This window comes from Bombina bombina, chromosome 6 (genome assembly GCF_027579735.1).
Source record: "Bombina bombina isolate aBomBom1 chromosome 6, aBomBom1.pri, whole genome shotgun sequence".
In the NCBI taxonomy this organism is placed as follows: domain Eukaryota; kingdom Metazoa; phylum Chordata; class Amphibia; order Anura; family Bombinatoridae; genus Bombina; species Bombina bombina.
In genome coordinates this window covers 661,459,984-661,487,401 of record NC_069504.1, presented here as the reverse complement: position 1 = coordinate 661,487,401, position 27,418 = coordinate 661,459,984, and the positions used below count along the sequence as shown (strand labels likewise).

The following is a 27,418-nucleotide window of genomic DNA, read 5'->3' as shown; positions in this document are numbered from 1 at the left end:
AGTAACCCAATAAGCTTTACTCTACTCCGCCCCCCCCCCCTTTTTTCTTCTATGCGGTAAGGGATGAGTAAATTCTCCTCCGCATTCATACCCTGGCAGAGTTTCGTAGCCTCTGCTTAGTTCGAAGGATCGGTTTAACGCTTTCTCCCTTATATGTATCCAAAGATCCTTCGGGCCCTACCTTCAATAGAAAAAGTGTCTATACTTAAGTACTTTATTATCTATAGCTTGGAATGCTTATTTCAGCTTATTAAACCTATCCTGATTCCGGGTACCTGACCAGAACTGAAAACTGTATTAGAGTAATTTCTTGTTATAAGATGTTCGGAGTTATTGCCCTATCTCTATTTGCATTCTTTTCTGAGGACCATCTGGACATTATATTAGAATCAAATTATTTCACGTGTTGTTATCACAGTTTGACTCTGGTGTCATCCACGTCTTCTCAAAGACCGCTCCATTCAGTGGAGCTAGCAATCCTTGATGGCACAGCAAACCCTTAAAAACTTAAATGGGGAACAGAACAGACTGGCTGCCAACCGTATGTGCTTGGATGTAGTATTGTGTTTCTCTTGTTGTCAATTCTTGAGATACTGTTTTTGTCGTTAACTGCCATGTATGTACCTATGTGCCATACTTCCTCAATAAAAAAAAAAAAAAAAAAAAATGTGCTATAGTTAACTCAAAGCTGGACTCCCATGCATTTGCGTGGCATGAACTATTCTTAAAGCCATACTCTTAAGGCATCTTAGCATTAAGAGCATTGTCTACTAGGCTGACTTATAAGTATTATAGATTGGCTACATTTCAAGATGCTTGTGCGATTGTCTATTTTATTTGTTATTTTATTATATTTCTATCTCCGTACACGCACAACGCTCCTAAGGATTGGGCATGAACTGTCTCAGTAATGTAGTTAATTCACGTAACGTTAATTGCCTCACTTAGTTTATTTACCTTGTTGCACTAATGTATGTAATTTATGTAGTTCTCTATGTCATTATAACTGCGCTATAGTCAAAATAAGCATACCGGGCTGCCGGTTGGTGCGGTACTCTTAAACCATATGTTCTCGAGCCAGTAGGGCCAGTCATTATGCAGCCCAAGTTACCAATAGTGCAGACTTTATCACTGCTGTAAAACTCATGGGACGCGTGCGCCCAGCAGTGTGTGGGACCTTCTCTCGCGGCTTGCGGCCGGGGCTGCGGGGGGAGAGACTCCATGATACATGATTGTGCACATGCCCATAGTCTCTAAGCCTAATAGTTCACACTTTGACCGCCCGCTGACTAACCTGTACACTATCCCCATCCTAAACCTAGTAATCCCATCACAAGCTGATTCATGATATATTCGTGCTCCATATAACTCATCCACTCTTACACATTAGCACTACGCTATATTCATAATTCAACATCCACAGCAAATGTTGTGTTGTCTCTCCCTCTTGAATGAAAATTTGTTGGTGCAAGAAGCCATTATATTATGTTTATGTTTTTGTTTTGTTTTTTAAATCATATTACCCCTACTCTCACTGTTTGTTTATATGAAAATAAGGACCCAAGAGTGGCCCAAATCATCTGTATAGGGGAGAAAAGGAGGATTGTAGTCAAAGAAATGTATGTTTTCCTTAAAGTGAATGTACATTTTTTTACATCAGCTGCCTCCTAATTACTGTTTTACCCATCAGTATCATAACTGCTATGTTTATTTTTTTAGAAAAATTAAGATTGTTTATATATTTGAATTACTTACTTTTTTCCACTTTATATCTTCCTCCTCCCACCCGGCACTTCCTTGTTCTTCACATGTGACGTATAGAGCAGTCCCAACCGCTCTATACGTATGTGTGAAGCGCGCACCCATTCAGCTTTTTTTTCTGAGCATGCGCATAATTTCAGTGATGCCTCCTCATTCATGCCTAATCTCGATCCTAAAACCAGATACCCATCAATTATTAAATTCATTAATTCAAACGAAACATGAATTACACCCATCTTTGCTCTTTAGCCTAAATAATTGCTCACATATAATTTTTTGCAGAAGCGCATGCGCGTTCTATGAACACGCATTGCTTCTGGTATAGGATAACATTTTCAAACGCATGCGCTGAAGAAGCGCATGACGTATCGAAAAAGGGTTTGAACCCCCTGGGGGGGAAACGCGGATTAGCTAGAGTAGCTGTCATTCATTCCAATAATGAGGGACAACATGGCGGGCGGAGGCAGCGCGGCATAAAAATAGAGTTTAAAAGGTATAATTTTGGATTTATTGCTAAGCTTGTTAAAAATCGATGAATTAAACTCCCCCTTATTTGAATAGCTTAACAATATTGCATTAAGCAATAGGGGTGACTTTACATTCACTTTAATTTCTATGCATTGACTTTACTACTGTTTCTATGTCAATAACATGTATGTCACTTACTACTCCTCAATAAAAATTAATTAAAAAAAAACACTCGAAGGGGGAACCACATTTGTCTCTATACACACAGAACATAGGTTATCTGATGGAACAGACATGTTAAACAGATTTAGGCAGGCAAACAATGCAATAAAAACGATTTTAAACAAAAACATTACTGTCTCTTTAAATAATAAAATGACACATTTATTTCTGAATGTTCAAAAAACTATGAAGGCAATATCCGATTTTTCTGAAATTTGGACCCCAGTGTCTTAATGCTTAGAAAGTATTGCACAGCAAATATGGAGACTAATTGTTGGATTTAACCGTTTTTACACACCACAATCCCAGCTACAGCCTTGCTGCAGCTTTTTACCTTCCTTAGGGGTCACCATTCACAGAAAAAAGCCTTTTGGAGTCACTTTCTGAACCACAGGACCCTCTCACATGAATCTGCATGCACTGCCTTGAAATTCAACTGCACAGCTGAAGTGCCAAAATGAGGCTTCCTCCCTCAGCACACTAGAGTGAAGGAGCCTTCCTGACTAGATTTAGGTGTCTAAAACAAGCCAGATCAATAAAAAACGTTCCCAAGTGTATGTGAGCTTATAAAATATTTCAAATGGTATAATATTGTAATAAAAACCAATCGATTTAGCCCCTAACAGTGTCTACCAGCATAAAAAACAAAAAGGGGAAGCCTGTTATCTTTTTTGCTGAGGTGAAAGAAAAATGGCTTACCGTTTCCCCTGAGGGGAAAAATGACTGTCATCTAGCATTAGCCTGTGTTGTTAGAAGGAGACTAGTCATACCTGAAGCAGATGAGTCTGCAAACTGTTACCCCCAACTGAAGTTCTCTTGTTTCAACAGTCCTGCGTGGTAACAGTAATGGATTTTAGTTACTTGTGCTAAAATCATAGCCCTCTTAAACAGAAATCTTCATCACTTTTCTGTTATAGAGTAAATAGTACAAGCCAGCACTATTTTAAAATAAACTCTTGATAGAAGAATAAAAAACTACAACTAACACCACAAACTCCTCGCCATCCCAGTGGTAGATGCTACTTGTTCAGAGCGGCAAGGAGAATGACTGGGGGGCGGAGCCAGAGGGGGAGCTCTTGCTGTGTGCTTTCCTTGCCTTTCCCTGTGGGGGAGAACATTTTCCACAAGTAATGGATGACGCCGTGGACCGGACACACCAATGTTAGAGAAAATAAAACATCTTACCAGAATCAACGCCGTTGAACAGGAACACAGCCTTTCAAGTTTGACAGTGTTGTAGCATCACTCCTGACATGGACTTGAGTGAAGAAAGCAGGCAGTGAAATTCGTCAACACTGATTGCTTAAAGGATTACTTTCTGTTATAATTTTTAAGCTAAACAACTAACATATTAAAGTTAATAAACATTAATTAAAACCTACTGACCTATATTTTCTCCAAAACGAAGTTTCATAACGTTCTAAAAGTTATATCTTTTATTCGCCGATGATGTCACGTTATCCTGCCCACTATTTTCAGCACTGTGTGTTCAAAATACTTAAACCAATAACTTTGTGTTTAAAGCGCCATTTTGAAACCTAGGTATTGTAAACGGATTGGTACAGAGCAAAGGATACCCACGGAGTGGGTTTGGAAAACAATTAAATTTGCAGACAAGATTTCTGATTTAGGGTAGAGATATGTTAATGAAATGCTATTGATAAAAAGCGTATTTGGGGTAGTTAGTTAGTAAAAGGCATAGAAAATATTTACTTAAAGTGGCCCTTTAAGGAACTGTTAATACGAGTCTGGATGGTTTTGCAGAAAAACTCACCCTGAATCTCCAGACCCTAACATTCGTCAATGCTCTCACTGAGAGGCTGAGAAGACCACTTAAAACTCCAGTCCCATTCCGAAGAGTACTACCCTCCATAAGAGACTACTCAGAAATCTTCCAACCCTTCTCTGCCATCCTCCTGTGATGAAAGGCAAAGAATGACTGGGGGATGAGGGGAGTGGGGGAGGTATTTAAGCCTTTGGCTGGGGGTGTCATTGCCTCCTCCTGGTGGCCAGGTTCTGTATTTCCAACAGTAATGAACGAAGCAGTGGACTCTCCTCGTATTAGATGGAAATTAGAATTCATATATCATAAAGAAAGTGCAACAGCAGAGTTAAAGCACATCTGCTTTATAAACAAAGCATATGCTTACATAACCTGAGGAAACAAATAAACACAATCAACAACATGGCCAGTAAGCTCAAGCAGAAGAACTTTCATATTATCTTGCATATCAGCAGAAAAATCCACGCAGGTGTTGGCATGCCGATATGGTATTTTTTTTCCTATTGTGAATGGTATAGAATGCAGTTTAACAGATAAATTACCTAGTTAAATGTGTAACTTATGAATCCTTTGAATTACTTTTTTTTTTAACAGGAAGAAGAAAATGAAGACGAGGAGGAATATGATTAAGAAAAGATGAAGAGGAGAAAAACATAAGGAAAGAGGATAAGAACGTAAAAGAAAAAGTTGGAGGAAGGAGGGAGGAAAAGAGAAGAAGAAATAAAGGTGGAGAAAGGAGATGATAAAAAAAAAAAAAAAAAAAAAAAGACAAAGGTGGATGATGAGGAAAAAAAATATCGGGTAGAGGAGAACCAAAAGTAGAAAAAAAGGGATAAGAAATAAAGGAAGAGGAGAAGAAATAGAAAGGAAGCGGAAAAACATAATTTATGTAAGAACTTACCTGATAAATTCATTTCTTTCATATTAGCAAGAGTCCATGAGCTAGTGACGTATGGGATATACATTCCTACCAGGAGGGGCAAAGTTTCCCAAACCTCAAAATGCCTATAAATACACCCCTCACTACACCCACAATGCAGTTTAACGAATAGCCAAGAAGTGGGGTGATAAGAAAGGAGCGAAAGCATCAAAATAAGGAATTGGAATAATTGTGCTTTATACAAAAAAAATCATAACCACCACAAAAAAAGGGTGGGCCTCATGGACTCTTGCTAATATGAAAGAAATGAATTTATCAGGTAAGTTCTTACATAAATTATGTTTTCTTTCATGTAATTAGCAAGAGTCCATGAGCTAGTGACGTATGGGATAATAAATACCCAAGATGTGGAACTTCCACGCAAGAGTCACTAGAGAGGGAGGGATAAAATAAAGATAGCCAATTCCGCTGAAAAATAATAATAATCCACAACCCAAAACAAAAGTTTTTAATCTCAAAATAATGAAATTATAAGCAGAAGAATCAAACTGAAACAGCTGCCTGAAGTACTTTTCTACCAAAAACTGCTTCAGATGAAGAAAACACATCAAAATGGTAGAATTTAGTAAAAGTATGCAAAGAAGACCAAGTTGCTGCTTTGCAAATCTGATCAACAGAAGCTTCATTCCTAAACGCCCAGGAAGTAGAAACTGACCTAGTAGAATGAGCCGTAATTCTTTGAGGCGGGGATTTACCCGACTCTACAAAAGCATGATGAATCAAAGACTTTAACCAAGACGCCAAAGAAATGGCGGAGGCCTTCTGACCTTTTCTGGACCCAGAAAAGATAACAAATAGACTAGAAGTCTTTCTAAAATCTTTAGTAGCTTCAACATAATATTTCAAAGCTCTTACTAAATCCAAAGAATGTAAAGATCTCTCCTTTGAATTCTTAGGATTAGGACATAATGAAGGAACAACAATCTCTCTACTAATGTTGTTAGAATTCACAACCTTAGGTAAAAATTTAAATGAAGTCCGCAACACTGCCTTATCCTGATGAAAAATCAGAAAAGGAGATTCACAAGAAAGAGCAGATAACTCAGAAACTCTTCTAGCAGAAGAGATGGCCAAAAGAAACAGAACTTTCCAAGAAAGTAATTTAATGTCCAGAGAATGCATAGGTTCAAACGGAGGAGCTTGTAAAGCCCTCAGAACCAAATTAAGACTCCAAGGAGGAGAAATTGACTTAATGCCAGGTTTGATACGAACCAAAGCCTGTACAAAACAATGAATATCAGGAAGAATAGCAATCTTTCTGTGAAAAAGAACAGAAAGAGCAGAGATTTGTCCTTTCAAGGAACTTGCAGAAAAACCTTTATCCAAACCATCCTGAAGAAACTGTAAAATTCTAGGAATTCTGAACGAATGCCAGGAGAATTTATGAGAAGAACACCAAGAAATGTTAGTCTTCCAGACTCGATAATAAATCTTCCTAGACACAGATTTACGAGCCTGTAACATAGTATTAATTACTGAGTCAGAGAAACCTCTATGACTAAGAATCAAGCGTTCAATTTCCATACCTTCAAATTTAATGATTTGAGATCCTGATGGAAAAAAGGGCCTTGAGATAGAAGATCTGGTCTTAACGGAAGAGTCCAGGGTTGGCAACTGGCCATCCGAATGAGATCCGCATACCAAAACCTGTGAGGCCATGCTGGAGCCACCAGCAGCACAAACGAACGTTCCATTAGAATCTTGGAAATCACTTTTGGAAGAACTAGAGGCGGAAAGATATAGTCAGGATGATAATTCCAAGGAAGCGACAACGCGTCCACTGCCTCCGCCTGAGGGTCCCTGGATCTGGACAGATACCTGGGAAGTTTGTTGTTTAGATGAGAGGCCATCAGATCTATTTCTGGAAGTCCCCAGATTTGAACAATCTGAAGAAATACCTCTGGGTGAAGGGACCATTCGCCGGAGATAATCCGCTTCCCAATTGTCTACACCTGGGATGTGAACCGCAGAAATTAGACAGGAGCTGGATTCCGCCCATACAAGTATCCGAGATAATTCTTTCATAGCCTGCGGGCTGTGAGTCCCACCTTGATGATTGACATATGCCACGGTTGTGACATTGTCTGTCTGAAAGCAAATAAACGATTCTCTCTTCAGAAGAGGCCAGGACTGAAGAGCTCTGAAAATCGCACGGAGTTCCAAAATGTTGATTGGTAATCTCGCCTCCTGAGATTCCCAAACCCCCTGCGCTGTCAGAGATCCCCATACAGCTCCCAACCTGACAGACTGGCATCTGTTGAGATCACAGTCCAGGTTGGGCGAACAAAGGAAGCCCCTTGAACTAAACGATGGTGATCTATCCACCACGTCAGAGAGTGTCGTACATTGGGATTTAAGGATATTAATTGTGATATCTTTGTAAAATCCCTGCACCACTGGTTCAGCATACAAAGCTGAAGAGGTCGCATGTGAAAACGAGCAAAGGGGATCGCGTCCGATGCAGCAGTCATGAGACCTAGAATTTCCATGCACAAAGCTACCGAAGTGAATGATAGAGACTGAAGGTTTCGACAGGCTGAAACCAATTTCAGACGTCTCTTTTCTGTTAGAGACAAGGTCATGGACACTGAATCTATTTGAAAACCCAAAAAGGTTACCTTTGTCTGAGGAATCAACGAACTCTTTGGTAAATTGATCCTCCAACCATGACTTTGAAGAAACACAAGTTGATTCGTGTGAGATTCTGCAGAATGTAAAGACTGAGCAAGTACCAAGATATCGTCTAAATAAGGAAATACCGCAATACCCTGTTCTCTGATTACAGAGAGAAGGGCACCGAGAACCTTTGAAAAGATCCTTGGAGCTGTTGCTAGGCCAAACGGAAGGGCCACAAACTGGTAATGGTTGTCTAGAAAAGAGAATCTCAGAAACTGAAAGTGATCTGGATGAATCGGAATATGAAGATATGCATCCTGTAAATCTATTGTGGACATATAATGCCCTTGCTGAACAAAAGGCAGAATAGTCCTTATAGTTACCATTTTGAATGTTGGTATCCTTACATAACGATTCAATATCTTTAGATCCAGAACTGGTCTGAAGGAATTCTCCTTCTTTGGTACAATGAATAGATTTGAGTAAAACCCCAGACCCTGTTCCAGAACTGGAACAGGCACAATTACCCCAGCCAACTCTAGATCTGAAACACATTTCAGAAATGCCTGAGCTTTCACTGGGTTTATTGGAATGCGAGAGAGAAAAAATCTCTTCGCAGGTGGCCTTACCTTGAAACCTATTCTGTACCCTTGAGAAACAATGTTCTGAATCCAAAGACTGTGAATCGAATTGATCCAAATGTCTTTGAAAAATCGTAACCTGCCTTCTACCAGCTGTGCTGGAATGAGGGCCGCACCTTCATGTGGACTTGGGAGCTGGTTTTGACTTTCTAAAAGGCTTGGTTTTATTCCAGATTGGAGAAGGTTTCCAGACAGAAACCGTTCCTTTAGGGGAAGGGTCAGGCTTCTGTTCCTTATTCTGACGAAAGGAACGAAAACGATTAGCAGCCCTGTATGTACCTTTAGATTTTTTGTCCTGAGGCAAAAATGTTCCTTTTCCCCCAGTAACAGTTGAAATAATAGAATCCAACTGGGAACCAAATAATTTATTACCTTGGAAAGAAACATAATTTATGATTACCTGATAAATTCCTTTCTTCTGTAGTGTGATCAGTCCACGGGTCATCATTACTTCTGGGATATTACTCCTCCCCAACAGGAAGTGCAAGAGGATTCACCCAGCAGAGCTGCATATAGCTCCTCCCCTCTACGTCACTCCCAGTCATTCGACCAAGGACCAACGAGAAAGGAGAAGCCAAGGGTGTAGTGGTGACTGGAGTATAACTTAAAAAATATTTACCTGCCTTAAAAACAGGGCGGGCCGTGGACTGATCACACTACAGAAGAAAGGAATTTATTAGGTAAGCATAAATTATGTTTTCTTCTGTTAAGTGTGATCAGTCCACGGGTCATCATTACTTCTGGGATACCAATACCAAAGCAAAAGTACACGGATGACGGGAGGGATAGGCAGGCTCTTTATACAGAAGGAACCACTGCCTGAAGAACCTTTCTCCCAAAAATAGCCTCCGAGGAAGCAAAAGTGTCAAATTTGTAAAATTTGGAAAAAGTATGAAGCGAAGACCAAGTTGCAGCCTTGCAAATCTGCTCAACAGAGGCCTCATTCTTGAAGGCCCAAGTGGAAGCCACAGCTCTAGTAGAATGAGCTGTAATTCTTTCAGGAGGCTGCTGTCCAGCAGTCTCATAAGCTAAACGAATTATGCTACGAAGCCAAAAAGAAAGAGAGGTAGCAGAAGCCTTTTGACCTCTCCTCTGACCAGAGTAAACGACAAACAGAGAAGACGTTTGTCGAAATTCCTTAGTTGCCTGTAAGTAAAATTTTAGAGCACGGACTACGTCCAGGTTGTGCAGTAGACGTTCCTTCTTCGAAGAAGGATTTGGGCACAAAGAAGGAACAACAATCTCTTGATTGATATTCCTGTTAGTGACTACCTTAGGTAAGAACCCAGGTTTAGTACGCAGAACTACCTTATCCGAATGAAAAATCAAATAAGGAGAATCACAATGTAAGGCTGATAATTCAGAGACTCTTCGAGCCGAGGAAATAGCCATTAAAAATAGAACTTTCCAAGATAACAACTTTATATCAATGGAATGAAGGGGTTCAAACGGAACGCCCTGTAAAACATTAAGAACAAGGTTTAAACTCCATGGTGGAGCAACAGTTTTAAACACAGGCTTAATCCTGGCCAAAGCCTGACAAAAAGCCTGGACGTCAGGAACTTCTGACAGACGTTTGTGTAACAGAATGGACAGAGCTGAGATCTGTCCCTTTAAAGAACTAGCAGATAAACCCTTTTCTAAACCTTCTTGTAGAAAAGACAATATCCTAGGAATCCTAATCTTACTCCAAGAGTAACCTTTGGATTCACACCAATATAGGTATTTACGCCATATCTTATGGTAAATCCTTCTGGTAACAGGCTTCCTAGCCTGTATTAAGGTATCAAAACTGACTCAGAAAACCCACGTCTTGATAAAATCAAGCGTTCAATTTCCAAGCAGTCAGCTTCAGAGAAGTTAGATTTTGATGTTTGAAAGGACCCTGTATCAGAAGGTCCTGTTTCAGAGGTAGAGACCAAGGTGGACAGGATGACATGTCCACTAGGTCTGCATACCAAGTCCTGCGTGGCCATGCAGGTGCTATTAGAATCACTGATGCTCTCTCCTGTTTGATTCTGGCAATCAATCGAGGAAGCATCGGGAAGGGTGGAAACACGTAAGCCATCCTGAAATCCCAAGGTGCTGTCAGGGCATCTATCAGGACTGCTCCTGGATCCCTGGATCTGGACCCGTAACGAGGAAGCTTGGCGTTCTGACGAGACGCCATGAGATCTATCTCTGGTTTGCCCCAACGTCGAAGTATTTGGGCAAAGACCTCCGGATGAAGTTCCCACTCCCCCGGATGAAAAGTCTGACGACTTAAGAAATCCGCCTCCCAGTTCTCCACTCCCGGGATGTGGATTGCTGACAGGTGGCAAGAGTGAGACTCTGCCCAGCGAATTATCTTTGAAACTTCCATCATTGCTAGGGAGCTTCTTGTCCCTCCCTGATGGTTGATGTAAGCTACAGTCGTGATGTTGTCCGACTGAAACCTGATGAACCCCCGAGTTGTCAACTGGGGCCAAGCCAGGAGTGCATTGAGAACTGCTCTCAATTCCAGAATGTTTATAGGCAGGAGACTCTCCTCCTGACTCCATTGTCCCTGAGCCTTCAGAGAATTCCAGACGGCACCCCAACCTAGAAGGCTGGCGTCTGTTGTTACAATTGTCCAGTCTGGTCTGCTGAATGGCATCCCCCTGGACAGATGTGGCCGGGAAAGCCACCATAGAAGAGAATTTCTGGTCTCTTGATCCAGATTCAGAGAAGGGGACAAGTCTGAGTAATCCCCATTCCACTGACTTAGCATGCACAGTTGCAGTGGTCTGAGGTGTAAGCGTGCAAAGGGTACTATGTCCATTGCCGCTACCATTAAGCCGATTACCTCCATGCATTGAGCCACTGACGGGTGTTGAATGGAATGAAGGGTGCGGCAAGCACTTTGAAGTCTTGTTAGCCTGTCCTCTGTCAGGTAAATCTTCATTTCTACAGAATCTATAAGAGTCCCCAGGAAGGGAACTCTTGTGAGTGGAACGAGTGAACTTTTCTTTTCGTTCACCTTCCATCCATGTGACCTTAGAAATGCCAGTACTAACTCTGTATGAAACTTGGCAGTTTGAAAGCTTGAAGCTTGTATCAGAATGTCGTCTAGGTATGGAGCTACCGAGATTCCCCGCGGTCTTAGTACCGCCAGAAGAGCACCCAGAACCTTTGTGAAGATTCTTGGAGCTGTAGCCAATCCGAATGGAAGAGCCACAAACTGGTAATGCCTAGGAAGGCAAACCTTAGGTACCGGTAATGATCTTTATGAATCGGTATGTGAAGGTAAGCATCTTTTAAATCTACAGTGGTCATGTACTGACCCTCTTGGATCATAGGTAAAATTGTCCGAATAGTCTCCATCTTGAACGATGGAACTCTTAGGAATTTGTTTAGGATCTTTAAGTCCAGGATTGGTCTGAAAGTTCCCTCTTTTTTGGGAACCACAAATAGATTTGAGTAAAACCCTTGTCCCTGTTCCGACCGTGGAACTGGATGGATTACTCCCATTAACAAGAGCTCTTGTACGCAGCGTAGAAACGCCTCTTTCTTTGTCTGGATTGTTGACAACCTTGACAGATGAAATCTCTCTCTTGGAGGAGAGTATTTGAATTCCAGAAGGTATCCCTGAGATATTATCTCTAGCGCCCAGGGATCCTGGACATCTCTTGCCCAAGCCTGGGCGAAGAGAGAAAGTCTGCCCCCCACTAGATCCGATCCCGGATCGGGGGCCCTCAATTCATGCTGTTTTAGGGGCAGCAGCAGGTTTCCTGGCCTGCTTGCCCTTGTTCCAAGACTGGTTAGGACTTCAGTTTTGTCTGTAGCGAGCAACAGATCCTTCTTGCTTTGGGGCAGAGGAAGTTGATGCTTTGAAATTCCGAAAGGAACGAAAATTAGACTGTTTGGCCTTAGGTTTGGCCCTGTCTTGAGGCAGGGCGTGGCCTTTACCTCCTGTAATGTCAGCGATAATTTCTTTCAAACCAGGCCCAAATAAGGACTGCCCTTTAAAAGCTATATTAAGCAATTTAGACTTAGAAGTAACATCAGCTGACCAGGATTTTAGCCACAGCGCCCTGCGTGCCTGAATGGCGAATCCTGAATTCTTAGCCGTAAGTTTAGTTAAATGTACTACGGCCTCCGAAATGAATGAATTAGCTAGTTTAAGGACTCTAAGCCTGTCCGTAATGTCGTCCAGAGTAGCTGAACTAATGTTCTCTTCCAGAGACTCAATCCAGAATGCCGCTGCAGCCGTGACCGGCGCAATGCATGCAAGGGGTTGCAATATAAAACCTTGTTGAACAAACATTTTCTTAAGGTAACCCTCTAATTTTTTATCCATTGGATCTGAAAAAGCACAGCTATCCTCCACCGGGATAGTGGTACGCTTAGCTAAAGTAGAAACTGCTCCCTCCACCTTAGGGACCGTTTGCCACAAGTCCCGTGTGGTGGCGTCTATTGGAAACATTTTTCTAAATATCGGAGGGGGTGAGAACGGCACACCGGGTCTATCCCACTCCTTAGTAACAATTTCAGTAAGTCTCTTAGGTATAGGAAAAACATCAGTACTCGCCGGTACCGCAAAATATTTATCCAACCTACACATTTTCTCTGGTATTGCAACTGTGTTACAATCATTCAGAGCCGCTAACACCTCCCCTAGTAATACACTGAGGTTTTCCAGCTTAAATTTAAAATTTGAAATATCTGAATCCAGTCTGTTTGGATCAGAACCGTCACCCACAGAATGAAGTTCTCCGTCCTCATGTTCTGCCACCTGTGACGCAGTGTCCGACATGGCCCTAATATTATCAGCGCACTCTGTTCTCACCCCAGAGTGATCACGCTTGCCTCTTAGTTCTGGTAATTTAGCCAAAACTTCAGTCATAACAGTGGCCATATCTTGTAAAGTTATCTGTAATGGCCGCCCAGCTGTACTGGGCGCCACCATATCGCGCACCTCCCGAGCGGGAGATGCAGGTACTGACACGTGAGGCGAGTTAGTCGGCATAACTCTCCCCTCGTTGTTTGGTGAAATTTGTTCAATTTGTACAGATTGACTTTTATTTAAAGTAGCATCAATACAGTTAGTACATAAATTTCTATTGGGCTCCACTTTGGCATTGCAACAAATGACACAGGTATCTTCCTCTGAATCAGACATGTTTAACACACTAGCAAATAAACTTGCAACTTGGAATACAATTCTATTAGAATATTATTAAAAACGTACTGTGCCTTTAAGAAGCACAGAAGATTTATAACAGTTGAAAATTAATAAATTGAAACAGTTATAGCCTCAATCCTTGTAAACAACACAACTTTAGCAAAGGTTTGATCCCATTAGCAAGAGACAACTAATTCTGAAAGCAGAAAAAAAATTACAGAATAAACGTTTTTTATCTCAGTCAACTATAATCTCACAGCTCTGCTGAGAGAAATTACCTCCCTCAAAACAAGTTTTGAAGACCCCTGAGCTCTGTAGAGATGAACCGGATCATGCAGGAAATACAATGAGCTGCTGACTGAAATTTCTGATGCGTAGCAAAAGCGCCAAAAAACGGCCCCTCCCCCTCACACACAGCAGTGAGAGAGAACAGAAACTGTCAGAAAAAAGATCAAGCAACTGCCAAGTGGAAAAATAGTGCCCAAACATTTATTCACTCAGTACCTCAGCAAATGAAAACGATTTTACATTCCAGCAAAAACGTTAAACATAATTTCTTAGTTATTAAAAAGTTTTATGTATTTCTTACAGTGTAATTCCAGTGAAGTACCATTCCCCAGAATACTGAAGTGTAAAGTATACATACATGACATTATATCGGTATGGCAGGATTTTCTCATCAATTCCATTGTCAGAAAATAAAAGCTGCTACATACCTCTATGCAGATTCATCTGCCCGCTGTCCCCTGATCTGAAGTTTACCTCTCCTCAGATGGCCGAGAAACAGCAATATGATCTTAACTACTCCGGCTAAAATCATAGTAAAACTCTGGTAGATTCTTCTTCAAACTCTGCCAGAGAGGTAATAACACACTCCGGTGCTATTTTAAAATAACAAACTTTTGATTGAAGATATAAAACTAAGTATAATCACCATAGTCCTCTCATACATCCTATCTAGTCGTTGGGTGCAAGAGAATGACTGGGAGTGACGTAGAGGGGAGGAGCTATATGCAGCTCTGCTGGGTGAATCCTCTTGCACTTCCTGTTGGGGAGGAGTAATATCCCAGAAGTAATGATGACCCGTGGACTGATCACACTTAACAGAAGAAAAGAGCAAGCAAAGTTGATTTAGAAGACATATCTGCATTCCAAGTTTTAAGCCATAAAGCTCTTCTAGCTAAAATAGCTAAAGACATATACCTGACATCAACTCTAATGATATCAAAGATGGCATCACAAATAAAGTTATTAGCATGTTGAAGGAGTTTAACAATGCTATGAGTATTATGGTCTGATACTTGTTGTGCTAAAGCCTCCAACCAAAAAGTGGAAGCGGCAGCAACATCAGCCAAAGAAATAGCAGGCCTAAGAAGATTACCTGAACATAAATAAGCTTTCCTTAGAAAGGATTCAATCTTCCTATCTAAAGGATCCTTAAAGGAAGTACTATCTGCCGTAGGAATAGTAGTACGTTTAGCAAGAGTAGAGATAGCCCCATCAACTTTAGGGATTTTGTCCCAAAACTCTAATCTATCAGATGGCACAGGATACAATTTCTTTAACCTTTGAGAAGGAGTAAATGAAGTACCCATATTATTCCATTCCCTAGAAATTACTTCAGAAATAGCATCAGGGACAGGAAAAACTTCTGGAATAACCATAGGAGGTTTAAAAACCGAATTTAAACGCTTAGTAGATTTAGTATCAAGAGGACTAGAATCCTCCATTTCTAAAGTGATTAAAACTTCTTTAAGTAAAGAGCGAATAAATTCCATCTTAAATAAATATGAAGATTTATCAGTGTCAATATCTGAGACAGAATCCTCTGAACCAGAAAAATCCTCATCAGAAACAGACAAATCAGAATTATGACGGTCATTTAAAATTTCATCTGAAAAATGAGAAGTTTTAAAAGACCTTTAACGTTTATTGGAAGGAGGAATAACAGACATAGCCTTCCTAATAGATTTAGAAACAAATTCTCTTATATTAACCGGAACATTATTAACAAGTATTAGATGTTGAGGGAACAGCAACAGGTAATGGTATATTACTAATGGAAATACTATCTGCATTAGCAAGCTTATCATGACATTCATCACAAACTACAGCCGGAGGAACAGTTACCAAAAGTTTACAACAAATACACTTAACTTTGGTAGAACCAGCATCAGGCAGCGTCTTTCCAGAAGTAGATTCTGATCCAGGGTCAATTTGAGACATCTTGGAATATGTAATAGAAAAAACAACATATAAAGCAAAATTATCAAATTCCTTAAATGACAGTTTCAGGAATGGGAAAGAATGCCAATGAACAAGCCTCTAGCAACCAGAAGCAATGAAAAATGAGACTGAAATAATGTGAAAAAAAGGTGGAGACAAAAATGACGCCCACATTTTTTAGCGCCAAGAAAGACGCCCACATTATTGGCGCCTAAAAATTTTTGGCGCCAAGAATGACGCCACATCCGGAACACTGACATTTTTGGCGCAAAACGTCAAAAAAAAAATGACATAATCACGAACAACTTCCGGCGTCAAGAATGACGCCGGAAATGAAAAACAGAAATTTTTCCGCCAAAAAAATCTGCGCCAAGAATGACGCAATAAATTGAAGCATTTTCAGCCCCCGCGAGCCTAACAGCCCACAGGGAAAAAAGTCAATTTGAAAACAATTTTTTAAGGTAAGAAAAAAATTGAATATTCATATGCATTAACCCAAATAATGAAACTGACTGTCTGAAATAAGGAATATTGATCATCCTGAATCAAGGCAAATATAAGTTTAAAGACATATATTTAGAACTTTATATATAAAGTGCCCAACCATAGCTTAGAGTGTCACAAAAAATAAGACTTACTTACCCCAGGACACTCATCTACATATAGTAGATAGCCAAACCAGTACTGAAACGAGAATCAGTAGAGGTCATGGTATATAAGAGTATATCGTCGATCTGAAAAGGGAGGTAAGAGATGAATCTCTACGACCGATAACAGAGAACCTATGAAATAGACCCCGTAGAAGGAGATCATTGAATTCAAATAGGCAATACTCTCTTCACATCCCTCTGACATTCACTGCACTCTGAGAGGAAAACCGGGCTCCAGCCTGCTGCGAAGCGCATATCAACGAAGAATCTAGCACAAACTTACTTCACCACCTCCACGGGAGGCAAAGTTTGTAAAACTGAATTGTGGGTGTGGTGAGGGGTGTATTTATAGGCATTTTGAGGTTTGGGAAACTTTGCCCCTCCTGGTAGGAATGTATATCCCATACGTCACTAGCTCATGGACTCTTGCTAATTACATGAAAGAAAGTTTGAGGAGGATAAGTAAATATAGAGAAAAAAATGTAGCGCCCACAATCCCAGGAACATGCAGTGAACTTATTTATCTTTAAATAATGTATATTTGTTTTTCCCCCATCTTACTTTCAAGATTGAAAGCTGAAGCACATTCACTTTCTTCATTAATAGGTGTGATAAGTTTCATTCTTAGACACAGTTTGCCATCGGTACTGATTGCAGACCCAGAGTCTCCCTTCTCACTTTCATCAGACACATCTGTTGTTACCATGGCACTTTCTACCGTGACATCATCAGCCCCAGTGTTTTCAGCAGTAACATCGCTGGTTGCTAGAGTGCTATCAGGGCACTCTCCAACTACTGAAATGACAGAATATAATTTTCACTAATGATCATTGTAAATATTATTTTAATAATAAATAATAATAATGTATGACAACTCTCTTGATCAATGAGTTTTTAGTACTGTAAGTGACAGGGAAGATTGTTTAAACATGTGTTTCAATGTAGGAGTATAATTTGTAATCATCCCCTAAAAAAGTTTTAAAACAAAAATCTTTCCCACTCAAAGTTATTGTTTCAGACAATTTTATTCTATGCTAAGAAAAGTACATAACTATTTGCTTTTGTAATATAAATAAATGTCCTTAAAGGGACATCAAACCAAAACATTTCCTTTTACAATCCTATGAATATGATTTTAAACAACTTTCCAATTTACTTCTACTTTCTAATATGCTTAATTCCCTCTGTATCCTATGTTAAAGGGGCAGTCTACACCAGAATTTGTATTGTTTTAAAAGATAGATAATCCCTTTATTACCTATTGCATAACCAACACAGTTATAATAATATACTTTTAACCTTGTATATAAGCCTCTGCAAACTGCCCCTTTATGTCAGTTCTTTTGACAGACTTGCAGTTTAGCCAATCAGTGCCTGCTCCCAGATAACTTCACGTGCACGATCACAGTGTTATCTATATGAAACACATGAACTAATGCCCTCTAGTGGTCAAAATGCATTCAGATTAGAGGCAGCCTTCAAGGTCTAAGAAATTAGCATATGAACCTCCTAGGTTAAGCTTTCAACTAAGAATACCAAAAGAACAAAGCAAAATTGGTGATAAAAGTAAATTGGAAAATTGTTTAAAATTACATGCTCAATGTGAATCATGAAAGTTTATTTTGGTCTAAACTGTCACTTTAAAGAAGCAGCAATGAACTACTGCGAGCTAGCTGAACACAGTGGGTGAGCCATTGACAAGTGGCATGTATGCAGTCACCAATCATCAGCTAGCTCCCTGTAGTGCATTGCTGCTCATGAGCCTACCCAGGTATACTTTTCAAAATAGAACACCACAAGAACAAAGCAAATTAGATAACAGAAGTAAGCTGAAAAGTTGTTTAAAATTGCATGAAATGTTTGGGGGTTTCATTTCCCTTTAAAAGGAAATGAAACCCATTTTTTTTCTTTTAGGATTCAGATAGGGATTTTATTTTTTATTTTTTTAAACAACTTTCCAATTTACTTCTTTTACCAATTATGCTTCATTCTTTCTGTATCCTTAATTGAAGGAGCAGCAATGCATTACTAGCAGATATCTGAAATCTTCAGTAAGCCAATAAAAAGAGGAATATATGTGCAGCCAACAATCAGCAGCTAGTTCTCAGCCTCTGGGCCTATCTAGGTATTCTTTTCAATAAAGAATACCAAGAGAAGCAAATGAGATAACATAGATAACTAGAAAAAGCTGTTTAAAGGTATATGCTCTATCTGAATTATGAAAGAAAAATTTGGTGTTCAATGTCCCTATAACTGTGACAAAGTCTGGAAGCAAAATGGTCTTAAAAACTGGCAACTTAAATGATAATTTATGCCTTTTTACAAAAGGATTCAAAACTAAATTAATGTCCTAGAGAAACAGTATTAGTAAAAACAGGGGGAACAAGAAGAATGTCAAAGTTAGAATAAACAGGAATCTTCGCCTGAAACAAAACTGAATGTAAAACAAACATGAACTATCAGAGAACTAATACAATACACAGAAAATACAAGATCTGCACTATTGATAGTGAGGTCACGTTGCTACAATTTCTTGGAAACAATTGCTTAAAGGGACATTAAACCTAAGATTTTTTTTCTCTCCATGTTTCAGATAGAGAATATGATTTTAAACAACATTCCAATTTATTTCTGTTCTCTAATTTGCTTCATTCTTTAGATATCTTTTGTTGAAGAAATAATGCACATAGGTGAGCCAATCACAAGGCATCTATGTGCAGCCACCAATCAGCAGCTACTGAGCCTATCTAGATAGGCTTTTCAGCAAAGGATATAAAGAGAATGAAGCAAATTACATAAAAAGTAAATTTATGGGGGCGGAGCTGGCCGGTGACCAGCATGGCCGCTTAATTAAGGAGCTCCGAACATAGGCAGATACCCGCAATGAATCTTGGCAACCAGATGCAATCAAACTAAGCTGTAAACACCTGCAAAAGCTGTGATAAGTATAGGCCTCTTAGTAGGATTTGATATTTCTCTGTTATGCCCCTCCCCACCGGGGCACCTGTATTTATATATGTATATGCGTTTATGAGTGTACTCGGGTATGTGTCTGCATATAAGACACTTATCTTAGTCTAAGGTATTGCCAAGATGTTAGTAATACTGTAACTGCTAGCGATGTTTTGCTGGCAGTCTCATGATAGCATAATAACCCTCCTCAAAGGGTTCTGCGCACTAGTTAGGATCCAGAATCCGGTTTCTAGCTAGACAACCCCCCCTTTTATTCTTGGACCACTTGGTCAAGTAGCCAATAATATTGGCTACTACTATTGTAATGATTGTGCAATGTTTGTTTATCTTGTTTAATTTGTTTTTACATTTACAGTAATTGTTACCTTGTTTTCTCTTAAAGTGTTGTCTCCCAGAGGTTCTTAGTAAACTACCATCCTTCCCAGGTCCTAAATATGGTCAAGTAAGGTATGTTATCTACACACAATATTGCACGAAGCTCATGTCACAGTTTAAAAAGACAGGTACACATCCCCTCTTCGAGGCTACACCTCATATCATAGAAAATATCATATGCAGCCTCCCTCACCCCGAAATCCCCAATGGCCCAACGAACATTGAAAGTATCTACCCAAAACACAAAGGGGCTAAATTCTCCTACGAAAAGGTCAATAGCAACCAACTGGTTCATCAAACACAAAAGTAAAATCGTATATGTCCAAGAGACACACTTTATTAAAAACGCAGAACCCAAGTTTACCTCTAAACATTACCCAGTTGGTTTTTTTAACTCTCACCCCTCAAAGAAAAAAACTTTTACACAAATCTATCCCCTTTCAGCTTGTTCAACAACATTCTGACAATGAGGGTCGCTTCTTGATATTGGTGGGACTTTTGTTTAATAAGATGGTCACGCTGGCTAAGGTTTCGCACCAAATTCGGGGCAAGCCTGTTTCTTTAAACGCTTTATAGGAACATTATTGGGAGTTTCAAGGGGTACGACAGTTCTAGCCGGAGACTTTAATATAGCATTAAATCCCTCATTGGATTGCTCACAAGCGAAAAGTTCACATCCTCAAGGCTCCCTTAAAAACCTCGCTCAGCACTTGAGATCTGCTACGTTAATAGATGTGTGGCGTTTGCAGCACCCGACACAGAAAACGTACACTTTTTTCTCTTATCCTAGACATACCTACTCCAGATTGGATTACATATGTATTGACCAATCTGGACTGACATCAGCACAAGATTCAGACATCGAACCTACACCATGGTCGGATCATGCGATGGTCTCCTTGGCCTTGGACTGGCCGGAGAGGCCATCTTTAGATTTCACCTGGAGACTAGATGACTCGCTGCTGCTGCAGCCGCCCATTGTTGAGATTAGGTTATCCCTACAAGACTATTTTACTCATAACACCACCCTTCACTCCTCACCAGCCATGATTTGGGAAGCACACAAATCGGTCATTAGGGGTGAATTTATCAAACAAAAAGCTACCCAAACAAAGATTTATAAAGTAGAATACACCCGTCTATTAGAGGCCCTACAAACTGCAGAAACCGCATATATGCATTGCCCCTCTAACATGAATTTCGCGGAAACTCTTAAACATGCTAGGTTAGATATAAATAATCTTTTACGCAATGAAGCACACAAAAAGGCTTTTTATCTTAGGAGGCTTTACTTTGTAGAAGGGAACAGAGCAGGAACACTCATGGCTAGAACTCTGAAAAAGAAAAACCTTGCTAATTACGTACATTCAATTAAAACACAAAATGGTCCTGACACCTCAGACTGCAAGGGCATAGCAAATTCTTTTAGGGATTACTATAGCAAACTTTACAACATAGCACCAACTGAACATTCAATGTGTGTATCCCTCATAGACCAATACTTATCTGAGGCCCAACTACCCACAATATCTAAAGAAGCAACCAACACCTTAGAAGATCAAATTACAACGCAAGAAGTCCTGCTAGCAATTAAAGATATCCCCCCGCACAAAAGCCCAGGACCTGACAATATAAACAATTTACACAAATTTTAGCCCCACACTTAACAACACTCTTCAATGACCTGACAGATGAGGGACAACTCTCACCACGATTACTAGAAGCTTATATTTCAGTCATCCCCAAAACAGGGAAGCCTTTGACGGAACCCAGCAGCTACCGCCCGATTTCTCTGCCTAACAGTGATATCAAGATTTATGCCAAAATCCTAGCTAGACAAATTAATTCCGTTTTACCCTCAATTATACACGTGGACCAGGCTGGTTTTGTCCCTTTGAGAGAGTCTAGGGACAACACTATTAGGGTGATACATCTGTCAGATTATGTCTCCACACACGGTATTCCCTCCGCTCTGGTGTCGACAGACGCGGAGAAAGCATCTGATCGACTGAATTGGCTTTTTCTTAGACAGACTCTCCATCAGTTTGGATTTGGTGATCTGATGATAAAAAGAATATTTCACCTATATAACAAGCCATCAGCTAAAGTTAATGGCGTGCTCTCTGATGGATTTCCCATCACAAATGGCACTAGACAGGGGTGTCCCCTTTCCCCAGCCCTATTCATATTGACTATGGAAGCCCTGGCCGCACATATACGGAACACCCCATTAATTAACAGTATTTCAATTGGACACAATGAGTATAAACTCTCTATGTTTGCAGACGATGTCCTAGTAACTGTATATAATCCTCAAACCTCTATACCGGCATTGGTTCGGGAATTTACTACATTCGGTTCCCTGTCACACTTCCATATCAATCACCAGAAGTCGGAGGTCCTAGGTATCTTGCTTTCGCAGAAAGCAATCCATTCCCTTAAAACAGTCTGCCCATATAAAATTAAAACTTCCCAGTTAGGATATCTAGGAGTCAAATTGTCCCCCCGTATCCACCAAATATTTGACGTTAACTACAAACCCCTTCTCCAAAATACGCAACAGAGCCTCCTTTCATGGCAGGATAGACCCCTTTCGTGGTGGGGTAGAATACAAGCAATTAAAAGACAATTCTGCCTAGAGTCTTATATATTTTACAAACCGTCCCAATAGCCTTACCTATGATATATCTACAACAGCTTCAAAGAAATATAAACTCATTCATTTGGGGGCGGGTACGTCCACAAATTGATGTAACCACTATGTATAGCCCCACAAGAGGGGGGGGTTGGGAGTCCTGAATATAGAATTGTATTATAAGGCAATAGTTCTCCAACAAATTTATGACTGGCATACCAAACTTGAGGCTAAATCGTGGGTTTCGTTGGACTCACAAATCCTGAAAACACCCTCTCCGGGATCCCTCTGCTGGACCCCTAAAGCCAGTAGGCCCCTAGTATGTTCTGAGTCTGCTTTGTATAGTCATATATTTAATACTTGGGATTATATAATTACAAAAACAGGGATTCCGACGAGGGTCTCTCCATTAATGCCAATCTCCTCGAACATGGAGTTTCTAGGGGGATATGAACCTAAGAGAACAATAGGGAAAATCCTGGAATAAACTGAATCGGTTCCTTTCCTTGCCCCCTTGGAGCAGGGAAAGCTGAAGCAAAGGGCAAATGTACAACATATTTTAAATGGTCCATTTTCATCATGGCTTAAATATTCCCAAATCCATCACTTGTTACACAATACACCCTTTAAATCAGACCTCACAAGACCACTCACTCCATTTGAGCGTCTTTGTACCTTGCCTGCTATGCAGAAAGGTTCATTATCTAGATCCAGAGACTTGTTAGAATCTGCATTATCTACTCAAACCCCATTACATGTTTCACAGTGGCATAAAGAGCTTCACCGTGTGTTAGAAACACAAGATTGGAAACAAATATACGCAAATACTCGTAAATCTTCAACCTCAACTCGTATACTAGAGTTTAACTTCAAAATTTTGCTACGCTGGTTTTTAACGCCAGCTAGATAACATAAAAACATAATTTATGCTTACCTGATAAATTCCTTTCTTCTGTTGTGTGATCAGTCCACGGGTCATCATTACTTCTGGGATATTATCTGCTCCCCTACAGGAAGTGCAAGAGGATTCACCCAGCAGAGTTGCTATATAGCTCCTCCCCTCTACGTCACCTCCAGTCATTCGACCAAAGACCAACGAGAAAGGAGAAGCCAAGGGTGTAGTGGTGACTGGATTATAATTTAAAAAATGTTTACCTGCCTTAAAAAACAGGGCGGGCCGTGGACTGATCACACAACAGAAGAAAGGAATTTATCAGGTAAGCATAAATTATGTTTTCTTCTGTTATGTGTGATCAGTCCACGGGTCATCATTACTTCTGGGATACCAATACCAAAGCAAAAGTACACGGATGACGGGAGGGATAGGCAGGCTCATTATACAGAAGGAACCACTGCCTGAAGAACCTTTCTCCCAAAAATAGCCTCCGAAGAAGCAAAAGTGTCAAATTTGTAAAATTTGGAAAAAGTATGAAGCGAAGACCAAGTTGCAGCCTTGCAAATCTGTTCAACAGAGGCCTCATTCTTAAAGGCCCAAGTGGAAGCCACAGCTCTAGTAGAATGAGCTGTAATTCTTTCAGGAGGCTGCTGTCCAGCAGTCTCATAAGCTAAACGAATTATGCTACGAAGCCAGAAGGAGAGAGAGGTAGCCGAAGCCTTATGACCTCTCCTCTGACCAGAGTACACGACAAACAGGGAAGACGTTTGTCGAAATTCCTTAGTTGCCTGCAAGTAGAACTTGAGGGCACGAACTACATCCAGATTGTGTAGAAGACGTTCCTTCTTTGAAGAAGGATTTGGACACAAGGATGGAACAACAATCTCTTGATTGATATTCCTGTTAGTGACTACCTTAGGTAAGAACCCAGGTTTAGTACGCAGAACTACCTTGTCTGAATGAAAGATCAGATAAGGAGAATCACAATGTAAGGCTGATAATTCAGAGACTCTTCGAGCCGAGGAAATAGCCATTAAAAATAGAACTTTCCAAGATAACAATTTTATATCAATGGAATGAAGGGGTTCAAACGGAACGCCCTGTAAAACGTTAAGAACTAAGTTTAAACTCCATGGCGGAGCAACAGTTTTAAACACAGGCTTGATCCTAGCTAAAGCCTGACAAAATGCCTGGACGTCTGGATTTTCTGATAGACGCTTATGTAACAAGATGGACAGAGCTGAGATCTGTCCCTTTAATGAGCTAGCCGATAAACCCTTTTCTAAACCTTCTTGTAGAAAGGACAATATCCTAGGAATCCTAACCTTACTCCAGGAGTAATCTTTGGATTCACACCAGTATAGGTATTTACGCCATATTTTATGGTAAATCTTTCTAGTAACAGGCTTCCTAGCCTGTATCAGGGTATCAATAACCGACTCAGAAAAACCACGTTTTGATAAAATCAAGCGTTCAATTTCCAAGCAGTCAGCTTCAGAGAAGTTAGATTTTGATGTTTGAATGGACCCTGTATCAGAAGGTCCTGTTTTAGAGGTAGAGACCAAGGCGGACAGGATGACATGTCCACTAGATCTGCATACCAAGTCCTGCGTGGCCATGCAGGTGCTATTAGAATCACTGATGCTCTCTCCTGTTTGATTTTGGCAATCAATCGAGGAAGCAGCGGGAAGGGTGGAAACACATAAGCCATCCTGAAGTTCCAAGGTGCTGTCAAAGCATCTATCAGAACCGCTCCCGGATCCCTGGATCTGGATCCGTAGCGAGGAAGTTTGGCGTTCTGGCGAGACGCCATGAGATCTATCTCTGGTTTGCCCCAACGTCGAAGTATTTGGGCAAAGACCTCCGGATGAAGTTCCCACTCCCCCGGATGAAAAGTCTGGCGACTCAAGAAATCCGCCTCCCAGTTCTCCACTCCCGGGATGTGGATTGCTGACAGGTGGCAAGAGTGAGACTCTGCCCAGCGAAATATCTTTGATACTTCCATCATTGCTAGGGAGCTTCTTGTCCCTCCCTGATGGTTGATGTAAGCTACAGTCGTGATGTTGTCCGACTGAAACCTGATAAACCCCCGAGTTTTTAACTGGGGCCAAGCTAGAAGGGCATTGAGAACTGCTCTCAATTCCAGAATGTTTATTGGCAGGAGACTTTCCTCCTGACTCCATTGTCCCTGAGCCTTCAGAGAATTCCAGACAGCGCCCCAACCTAGAAGGCTGGCGTCTGTTGTTACAATTGTCCAGTCCGGCCTGCTGAATGGCATCCCCCTGGACAGATGTGGCCGAGAAAGCCACCATAGAAGAGAGTTTCTGGTCTCTTGATCCAGATTCAGAGTGGGGGACAAATCTGAGTAATCCCCATTCCACTGACTCAGCATGCACAATTGCAGCGGTCTGAGATGTAGGCGTGCAAAGGGAACTATGTCCATTGCTGCTACCATTAAGCCGATCACCTCCATGCATTGAGCTACTGACGGGAGTTGAATGGAATGAAGGACACGGCATGCATTTAGAAGCTTTGTTAATCTGTCTTCTGTCAGATAAATCTTCATTTCTACAGAATCTATAAGAGTCCCCAAGAATGGAACTCTTGTGAGAGGAAAGAGAGAACTCTTCTTTTCGTTCACTTTCCATCCATGCGACCTTAGAAATGCCAGAACTAACTCTGTATGAGACTTGGCAGTTTGAAAGCTTGAAGCTTGAATCAGAATGTCGTCTAGGTACGGAGCTACCGAAATTCCTCGCGGTCTTAGTACCGCCAGAAGGGCACCCAGAACCTTTGTGAATATTCTTGGAGCCGTAGCCAATCCGAATGGAAGGGCTACAAACTGGTAATGCCTGTTTAAGAAGGCAAACCTTAGATACCGGTAATGATCTTTGTGAATCGGTATGTGAAGGTAAGCATCCTTTAAATCCACTGTGGTCATGTACTGACCCTTTTGGATCATGGGTAAGATTGTCCGAATAGTTTCCATTTTGAACGATGGAACTCTTAGGAATTTGTTTAGGATCTTTAAATCCAGGATTGGCCTGAAAGTTCCCTCTTTTTTGGGAACCACAAACAGGTTTGAGTAAAACCCTTGTCCTTGTTCCGACCGCGGAACCGGATGGATCACTCCCATTAATAATAGATCTTGTACACAGCGTAGAAACGCGTCTTTCTTTATTTGGTTTGTTGACAACCTTGACAGATGAAATCTCCCTCTTGGGGGAGATAATTTGAAGTCTAGAAGGTATCCCTGAGATATGATCTCTAGCGCCCAGGGATCCTGGACATCTCTTGCCCAAGCCTGGGCGAAGAGAGAGAGTCTGCCCCCCACTAGATCCGGTCCCGGATCGGGGGCCCTCGGTTCATGCTGTCTTAGGGGCAGCAGCAGGTTTCCTGGCCTGCTTGCCCTTATTCCAGGACTGGTTAGGTTTCCAGCCTTGTCTGTAACGAGCAACAGCTCCTTCCTGTTTTGGTCCAGTGGAAGTTGATGCTGTTCCTGTTTTGAAATTCCGAAAGGGACGAAAATTAGACTGTCTAGCCTTAGCTTTGGCTTTGTCTTGAGGTAGAGCGTGGCCCTTACCTCCTGTAATGTCAGCAATAATTTCTTTCAAACCGGGCCCAAATAAAGTTTGCCCCTTGAAAGGAATATTAAGTAATTTGGACTTAGAAGTTACATCAGCCGACCAGGATTTTAGCCACAGCGCCCTACGTGCCTGAATGGCGAATCCTGAATTCTTAGCCGTAAGTTTGGTTAAATGTACTACGGCCTCCGAAATGAATGAATTAGCTAGTTTAAGGACTCTAAGCCTGTCCGTAATGTCGTCCAGCGTAGCTGAACTAAGGTTCTCTTCCAGAGACTCAATCCAAAATGCTGCCGCAGCCGTAATCGGCGCGATGCATGCAAGGGGTTGCAATATAAAACCTTGTTGAACAAACATTTTCTTAAGGTAACCCTCTAATTTTTTATCCATAGGATCTGAAAAAGCACAGCTATCCTCCACCGGGATAGTGGTGCGCTTGGCTAAAGTAGAAACTGCTCCCTCCACCTTAGGGACCGTTTGCCATAAGTCCCGTGTGGTGGCGTCTA

At 40.9% G+C, this 27,418-nt stretch overlaps 1 protein-coding gene across 3 annotated transcripts in view; it reads right to left on the bottom strand.

The window, feature by feature from the left end:
- Nucleotides 1-27,418, bottom strand: part of LOC128663412 (TP53-binding protein 1) — an 816,604-nt gene that overhangs the window by 616,523 nt on the left and 172,663 nt on the right. For 2 of the 3 annotated variants that reach the window (XM_053717732.1, XM_053717734.1), the window contains exon 4: nucleotides 17,012-17,245. In XM_053717732.1, the coding sequence (XP_053573707.1) occupies nucleotides 17,012-17,245 (234 nt within the window). The remainder of the gene's footprint in view (nucleotides 1-17,011; nucleotides 17,246-27,418) is intronic. The other variant, XM_053717733.1, reaches the window with a different exon arrangement.